Source organism: Nannospalax galili, unplaced genomic scaffold (assembly GCF_000622305.1).
Source record: "Nannospalax galili isolate Female #2095 unplaced genomic scaffold, S.galili_v1.0 scaffold346, whole genome shotgun sequence".
In the NCBI taxonomy this organism is placed as follows: Eukaryota; Metazoa; Chordata; class Mammalia; order Rodentia; family Spalacidae; genus Nannospalax; species Nannospalax galili.
In genome coordinates, this window is record NW_008357637.1 from 793,300 (window position 1) to 802,225 (window position 8,926).

At 43.7% G+C, this 8,926-nt stretch overlaps 1 protein-coding gene across 1 annotated transcript in view; it reads left to right on the top strand.

Annotated features, from left to right (window-relative positions):
- Gorasp2 (golgi reassembly stacking protein 2) overlaps window positions 1-6,538 on the top strand; it is a 31,974-nt gene extending 25,436 nt beyond the window's left edge. The window contains exons 8-10 of the mRNA XM_008855240.3: window positions 1,728-1,814; window positions 3,275-3,394; window positions 5,424-6,538. Coding sequence (XP_008853462.1) covers window positions 1,728-1,814; window positions 3,275-3,394; window positions 5,424-5,764 — 548 coding nt within the window. The 3' untranslated portion in view covers window positions 5,765-6,538. The remainder of the gene's footprint in view (window positions 1-1,727; window positions 1,815-3,274; window positions 3,395-5,423) is intronic.
- The last annotated feature ends 2,388 nt before the right edge of the window (window positions 6,539-8,926 follow it).

An 8,926-nucleotide genomic window follows, 5' to 3' on the forward strand; every position in this document is an offset into this window, starting at 1 on the left:
TAGTTCATTTCTTCTTATTGCTAAATGTTCTACTGTATGACTATGTCACATTTTTTTTATCCATTCATCAGTTGGGGGATAGTTAGGATGTTTCTCCTTTGGGGCTTTTCTGAATACTTGAGTATGAACTTTTGTGTAGAAGTCTTCACTTCAGCATGTGCTTCATTTCTCTTTGGGCATACACCTTGGAGTGGAGTTACTAGGTTGTGACATAGTTTTTAACTTGATTTGCTGGAATACACACACACACACACACACACACACTTTTTTCTGATCCCCTGTTTTCTGGTTTTCACTCTATAATGTCAATATCATATACTTAGAATTGAGTAAATGAATGAAATACTGACCTGTTTAATTATATCTAATTATATACACTATTTGCTTATCCTCTACTTTGTTCTGGAACGGACAGTAAATAGCTTACAAGAAGCAGTAGTAAGGTGAACAGTGCAGTGTCTAGAGTTGGTCACTTTGGTTCTAATTCTGCTGCTTTTCAGAATCTTGGTTTTACTTCTCAAAAGTGTGTTCTACTAGATGAAATTAAAAACTCCACACACAGCAAAGATGATGAGCATGTAACAAATCTGGCTTCGTCAGTCGTGCATGTATGACTTACCTCCCACCCTTTCTTGCTCATTTCTTCTCCAGCCTTATATACTATACAATTAGCTCCCTAGAAGTTCATGATTTTTAGCAAGTTTATAGAACTGAAAGTTCTTTGTGGATATAAAAGTTTTGGGAATATGAAAATTTTAGAATATGAAGATATTTTAAAATGGCTTTAATCAATGTAACTTTTTTTTGTACATACCTCACGTGGTATGCCCTCCTTCCTCCTTCCTTGCTTGATTTTTCTGGATAGAACATACCACCATTTTATAAGCTGTGGGTTTCACTTGTTTGGTGTCTGGTTTTGTTGATGTGTGTCTCCTTTCCTTTTCCTGCTCCTTATTAAAGTGTTGTAATTTCTGTTTCTTCCTGCTGAGAAGGGCCTCAGTGCCTTGAACAATATATAGCAGACAGTCAGTGCCTCCAACTTGAGTACATGAACTCACTAACCACCTTCCCAACTCCTTTTAGACTCTGATAATGGCAAAGAACTCTCTTAACACCTTGCATATGATTTTAGCAGCTTTACAGACCCCTTGAAGCCCATCCATGGCCCTAGATTATAGTTCCTGGCTTAGATTCAGTCAGTTATTTTTTGTTATTCTTTTTTCAAAAAGAAAGAAACATTATGTGGAAACTTTTATTAGGAAATAGAATTTGCAAGTAAATTCAGGCTAATTTTGTTTTTTATTTTTCCTTGATATATATATATTTTTTAATGTGTATGAGTACCCAGTACTTACATACATTGCCTGCATGTATGTAAGTGCACAGGCAATTGATGAGAATCTTCATGTCCATCTCCAGACTTTCAGGAGTTTCCTAATTCAGCCTAGCCTAGGTCAGGGGCAAAGCTATTGTCTAGTGAGCTTGTTCAGGGGAGGTTTATATAGCTTCCCGTTCCCTAACTAGGCTGTGGTTAAGGTGTCTGTCAGGGCCATGGGCTTCGAGATGGATTGGCTCTGATGGGTGGTAAATAGCAAAGGATGCAGCCAAAGTTGGGACTGAAGAAGACCTGACCATGATGAGGGGATGGCCTGGAGTTCCTATATGTAGTCTGTTCATTCTTTTTCGGTAGAATTTGTTCTAATTTCTTTTATATGCTTTTGTTTTAGGTGTACCAACAGTACCATTGTTACCACCACAAGTAAACCAATCCCTTGCTTCCGTGCCACCAATGAACCCAGCTACCACATTACCGAGTAAGCAGTGGGCTAGAGACGTGTGTTTAGTAATGTTTGCATCTGAAAGGTACCTATGTGGTGACTGTGTCTTAATTATCATGTTATCACTGCAATAACTTTGTGACAAAAGAGAACATGTGGTAGCTGTTCCCTTAGACAAGGAAATAGATGTTAGTTAGCTGGACTCCCCAGCTAACTCCCCCTCCCCCAATCTCACACACATTAAATTTTTTTTTTGTCTTTTTGAGACAGGGTCTCCCTGTAGCCTCAGCTGTCCTGGAACTCACTATGTAGACCAGGCTGGCTTCGAACTCACAAAGATCCGCCTGCCTCTGCTTCCCAAGTGCTGGGATTAAAGGTGTGTGTCACCATGCCCAGCAGAACTTTATTATATGTATGAGTGTATTACCTGCATGTGTATAAATGCACCTATGTCATGCAATGCCTTTGGAGGTCAGAAGAAGGTGTTAGATCCCCTGAAACTGGAATTAATGGGTGTTGTTAGCCTCCATATGGGTGCTAGGAACCAAGCAGGGGTCTTTTGCAAGAGCAGCCAGTTCTCTTAATTGCTGAGCCATCTCTCCAGCCCCCCGTGCATTAAAACTTTCTGATGATGGTTCTTGAGACTGTCCTGGATGAGAGCACTCCATATTTGGGTCTTCAGGAGCTCAAATGTTAAGTGTTTGTGTTTTTCTTTTAGTATTTCCAATGTGGACCAAGTCTCTTTGTCTAGCTAATAATAATGAAATATAATTTTGTCGTTAGGGCCTTTCATTGCAAGTTGTCAATACAGGGGCATAGTCAGCGGTGAACTGGGTGCACAGATTGGTGAAACAAGTGGGCTAAGCTGTTGGCTTGGGGGTTTGAGGTGATAGGTGTGCCTTGGGATGCTCGTCACTACTTGAGCAAGTATAAATCTGAAATTACACAGAATAAGAAAGGAAGCCAGAGGCTGTAAGCATGATCCATCCAAAAGTTCAGTTCTGCCCACTCTGTAGCTGCTGAAATAAATGAGCCTTTTTCTCCCAGGCATTTAGCCACTGGCCATCAGTACGCTCATTCCAGGATTTTGGGAACATTAGTTATTTGTTTTGTTTGGTTGGTTTTGGGTTTTTGAGGCAGGGTCCCCAGCTGGCCTGGAACTCATTGTGTAGACCAGCCTGACTTCATTCTCATAGAGATCTGCCTGTCTCTGCCTCCTAAGTGCTGGGATTAAAGGCATGTGCCACCACATCCAACTTAATTATTTGTTTTAAACTTTACCCATGTCTCTGCCTAATCACTTCTAGAGACATATTTCCACTATGTGAGATTTGGTTGTTGCTAATGTTACTTTGTGATACAAAACCATCAGACATTAAGTGAGCCCTGGTGTTGGCACTTTGATGCTGGTAGGATTTTCATCATATACAAGGATTTATCTGTTCCTTTCCCCAGGTGAAGTGACTTAACTTGTGTTCTTTCCTGCCCTCTGCCAGGTCTGATGCCTTTGCCAGCAGGACTGCCAACCCTCCCCAATCTCCCAAGCCTCCCTAACTTCAACCTCCCTGCCCCTCACATCATGCCAGGGGTCGGCTTGCCAGAGCTTGGGAACCCAGGTATATTGCATGCTGTACATTCCTAGGACACTGTTAATGAAAGCTGTATTCAGGAAAGCCAGTCCTCTAATTCAGTCTTCTCTGGAAAGGCAAATCAGCTCAACAAATTTCAGCAACTTCAAATCAGTATTAATCTTTTTATTTAAGTGGTTTAAATAAAAACAAGAGGAAAGTAGAGTGTCTGTATCCTCTGCCGACTGCCTCCCTCCCTGCCTTTCCCTCTTCCTATACTGGGTCAGCTGGCCCGGAGAGGCTGTCACAGAGAAGAGCAGTGGTGTGGCTTTGCTGCACTGAGGAATTGGATGACATCTTGTAGAGGTGCATGAGTCCCGGCTTGTCTCTTCCTGTTTAGGGCTGCTGCCCACAGGAAATGATGTCTCCTGCTCTCTGCATCCCAGACCCAGAAACAGGCTGGGCTTTCTATTTGATAAACATTCCCTATTGTTTGTTTTTATGAGACAGGGTCTCAATATGCAGCCTAGGCTGGCTTCTACTGGATTATCTTCTACCTTAGCCTCCCAAATGCTGTTATCCCATGACTAGGATTCCAGCTAAATGCTCTCCGTTGTTGACAGGTGTTATTAGAGTAGCAACTGAGAGAGACTAGCTGTAGACAATTAAGGAAGCAGACCTCAGCACTCACATCTTATGCCGAGGTAAAAATGGAGCAGCAATACCCCCAGAGTCTGCTCCCACTGCTGACCCAGATGACCCAGTATGCCTGTCAGTGACACCAGAGTGACTGTGCTTGTCACTGTCACATTTCTGACCATTGGAACTGTTCATCCTGTAAATCTCACTGTCTATGTATCTTTATCCATTTGAGTCTTTGGTACAAAGGTTTAAAAGCAAAAGGAACCCCTGTAAACTCAAACCATGTTACTGTGCTAGTTAAATGCTCCCTCCTCTTCTCTGGTGCTCTGAATTGGTTCCTCCTCTGCCTTTTCTGTAAATCTAGCAAGCTCTAAGAGCAGAAACAGTTTCTCTGGTCAGTGGTGCAGCCTTTGTTCTTCCTGCTTTGTTTTGGGGGGGGGGCAGTAGGAAAGGGTTTATCTGGTTTACAAGTTACAATCCATCAAGAGAAGCCAAAGCAGGAACACAAGGCAGGTGAAACGGGGAGAAAGTGCGTCCCCTAGAGGTTTCTTAGTCTCATTCATAAAAGAATTTAAGAATGGACCCAAACGGAAGTTTTTAGGACAATTTTATTGGAATTTTAAAGAAAAATCCGCAGGGCACGCGAGCTGGTAATCTTGGCAGCTGCCTTGAGGGGGTGAATAGCCCCCTGATGGAAAGAAAGCTAAGAAGCCATGCAGGTTTAGAGCCTGCATGGAGGTCAGATATATGGCTGACTGGCGGCCACATGGCTGGGAGAAGGAAGCTTTAGAGGAAAAAGTAAAGAAATACAAGATGCTAGGGGCAGCCCAAGGCCTTAAAGCATACTTAGAAAAGGAATATAGAGAAGAAAAGGAGAGGCTGTCTTTTCCGAAGAATTCAGAAAGGAGGGCACACTTACAGAGACCTACATGTCGCTGTGTCCAGAAGCCCTGCCCTTCTTCCTGCTGTGTGAAGCCACCAGAGTAACCCAGCAAGAATAGTGTAAGGGGTTGTCAAGTCCAAGGCCTCTCAAGGTGTGGGGTCACTGGAGCAAGGCTCAACCCTCACTGACCCTGCCTGGTTTCTTCTGGTTTCTTCCTGTTGCCATACAAGAAACATCTGTGACTGGGCTCACAGCTTTCATGGGGAGCAGGATCCTCCTGTCCCACATGCAGGCTAGCTCCCATGCACGTCAGGTGAGCTGCTGTCTATCATTCTGGAAGGATCTGTTCTCCTATCCGCAGATTTCCTTAGATGCTGGCCTGAGGTGCATGGAGCTTGGAAATGAGCCTTTGGCCCTGGCAGAGGTTGTAGTTTGTATTGTCCCTCCTCGGCTTCAGGGTCCTTAGTGAGGTGCAGATAGAGATGATAGATTGACAGTAATGACTGCACTGGGTGGTGGGAGGTTATGTGATTTCTGCCATTTTTGTCCTAGGTCTGCCACCTCTTCCCGCACTGCCTCCCCGAAACTTAACTGGCATTGCACCTCTCCCCATGCCGTCTGAGTTCCTCCCGTCATTCCCTTTGGTTCCAGAGGGCTCTTCTCCAGCCAATGCAGGGGAGCCACTGTCTTCCCTTCCTGCCACCGGCATCCCAGCTTCTGACCCTGTTACTACTACTGCAAAGGCAGATGCTGCCTCCTCCCTCACTGTGGATATGACGACCCCAACTTCCAAGGTCCCCACCACTGTTGAGGACAGAGCCAGCGACTCTACCCTAGCCAGCGAGAAGTCTGTTTCTGCAGTTACGGATGCAAATGCTTCTGAGTCATCTTAACTCAGAACCGATCTTCAGAATCGGCGTGGGCTATTTAACTGCGGGATCGCATCTGGAATCTCAAACTATCGTTGATTTCATACTAGTTTGTACCATATCTGTAGGCGTCCTGTACATAATTCTAAGGGGAAAGTACACAAGAGGCCAAAGGCTTATCTCCTTTGGATGGGCCCATGGCCACAAAGGGGAATGTGAGAAAGTGCTTATATTTTAAACAACCAAAAAGAATTCTAAGGGTGACTTGCTGCCAGGCATCCACTGCCATTCTGGCGTGTACATCTTTGGGAAAGGAGATGGCAGGGTGCCTGCTAGGTCCCCGTCCCCCTGCTACTCCTAAGAAAATGAAATACTTTATGCCTAGTGCCCACATGCAACATTTCTTGTACTTTGTAAATTGTTTGCAAGAATGCAGACCACCTCACTAAACTGTAAAAGAAAAAGAGAATTTACTTTTGGTCTCTGTGAGTCGCATCTTTATTAAGGTTTACATAAAAAATTCCAGTTGAAGATGTTTGTTAAAGTTACACAATGTGCACTATTAATTGGACATCTTTTTATTCTGCCTATACACAGATCCTTGTGTTGCACTCTCAGAATTGCTCAGACAATATTTTGTAACTGCTGCTGTTGCTTTATACGCCCACCATAAGATGGCATTTAAAGAAAAATAAAGGAGATACTGCAGTTTTAAACCAGAAAGTAGCACTCTGTGGCTACATAACAGCTATACTGAGAGAGCACAGATACAGCAATAAATTAGTCATTTTACTTTTCTTCTTGTGTTACATTTGAATGACACACATCAGTTGTAACGTGTGCACTTCGTCTGCTGTTGGATGTCTCACATCTTTGTTTATGGTTTGCTTTTTTAAGTTTTCCAAGAGATGCTAAATTAACCAGAATTGAGTCACTGAGTGTAAACTAAATGCATATTCTAGTCCAGTTTTTTAAAATAAGCTGTAAGTGACTCATTGGCTGTTGACCCAGTGTTAGTATAAAGACACTCACCCTGCAGGGATGACCATTGCTGAGGTGGAACACACATACCTCACCTCTGACACTCAACCTGGGAACTAGAATTACCAGCCCTCAGCCCAGCATCTCTGTCGGGAGGCACAGTGCCAGCCAGTTTTTAGAGTGTTCATTTCTAGAGCCAAATATGTGTGTAAAGTTGAGTGATACACAAGGCTCCAGCAATCCCAGGAGGACCCCTGAAGCTTGCTGGCCAGTCAGTCTACCCAAATCTGCAAGCTCCAAATTTAGTAAGAGACCCTGGCTCAAAAAACAAGGTGAAGAGCGATTGAGGAAGTCATCCAACATTAGTTTCTGGCCGATGCACACGCACACATGCACATGCACATACATGCATTAAGGAAAAATGTAGCTGTTAAGGCAATCCCATAGTGTAAAGCAAAGTGAGCAATTTGATGATTTAATGAAATGAGCTATATAAATGATTTAACAGAAGTCCCTTCAATGAAGGGCTTCTTAATCTTTGTGAGTTTCTCATTTGAGAATGATAGCCATGGGCCATTTCTTGGAAAGAAGTCTGTGAGTGTATATGAAACCCTAAGTTTGGAGGAGACCCAACACTCATGGAGGATGACACAGATTTGGCCTAGACTGGCTTGGTGAATCTTCCCTAAAGTATAAAACTTGCATATCCTCTATCCAGGAAAACATCAGTCTCTTAGTGGGTACTAGGGATGAAACCCAGGGCCTTGAGCATGTTGGCCATCCTTAGTTCACGTATTATAGGGACTAGTAATTCTGTGCAGTATGTCACCCCCTGTGGCAGGTGAGGGAACTTGTTCTTAGGGGTCCCCAGGGTAAGTGCTATAGTCATGGAGGTGGAGCTGCATGACAACTTTCTGGGTCGGGGGGAGCGTTGCACAGTCATGTCACTAAGCATATGCCAGGCTCATCAGTGATGGGGGAAGGGCATTTGTTTGGATTAGGCTTACTTGCCTCAGAAATTCTCAAAACAATAGTGGTTTGAAAAATAAAATTTATCTCCCATGTTGAGATAAGAGGTTGCTGGTCTGAGTCAGACCTGGCCTAGCAGGATTGATTTAGACCTGTAGCTCCATCTGCATATAGTTTCTACTCCTAAGGTCATGGCGTGGTCTTAGATGGCAGCTGGAGACCCAGCCATGTTCAAGCAGAAGAAAAGAAGGACATTTGCCCACTTTTTCAGAGAAGTTTCACACAGCATTGTAACATAAACCATCTACTGGCAAGGAGCCATGTGGCCACATCCAGCTGAAGGAGGCTGGGCAATGGCACCTCTGGTTCTTGCTTTCTCTAAGTGCCATCACCAACCACAAAGGAGAATAGCAGCCATATGGAGCCCTCAAGGTGGACAAATAGAGTGCTACCATTTGTCAACATTTAAAGCAGAAGACACTAAAGGACAGAGCACAGGGAAGAGGCAGCAGGTTTCTGAGGAAACATTTACCATGAAAATGGCAAGAATGACCCAGGTCAGTAGTCATTAGTGTTTGAGCACATAGGCCTGGTGTCCCTGGGATCTTAAGATGTGGCTGCTTCCACATCAGTGTCTTGAAGTGGAGACTTTGTGGGTAGCTGAGGAGAGCTGCTGTCTAGCTGAGCATGAGGGTACCCTCCTGTAATCCCAGCACTTGGGGGATAGAGGCAGGAAGGTCAGGAGTTCAAGGCCAGGCTCAACATATCAGACCATGAGTCTAGGATGGTTTTATCTTTTTATTTTTAATTTAAAAGTCTTAAAATGTGTGTCTCTATGTGTATACACCTGAGGACAATGTCCACAGAGGGCATGAGGGTATCAGATAATTTGAACTAAAATTACAGGCAGTTGTGATCCACCCAGTATAGGTGCTGGGAACTGAACTTGGGTGCTCTATAAGAGCAGTACATGTTCTTAAACTACTGAGCCATCTCTCCAGCCCTGGCTTTACCTTTTAAAAAAAAAAAAAAGTTATTTTACATTCTGTGTGTGTGTGTGTGTGGTATGTATGTGTGTGTTGTGTGTGGAGATCAGAGGACAACTTGTAGGAATCAGGTCTTTTCTACCATGTGGACTCTGAGAATTGAACTCAGTGTCAGGCAAGACCTTTACCCACTGAGCCATCTTGCCAGCCAGCTATATCTTTTCCCTGTTGATTTTTTTTTTTTTTTTTT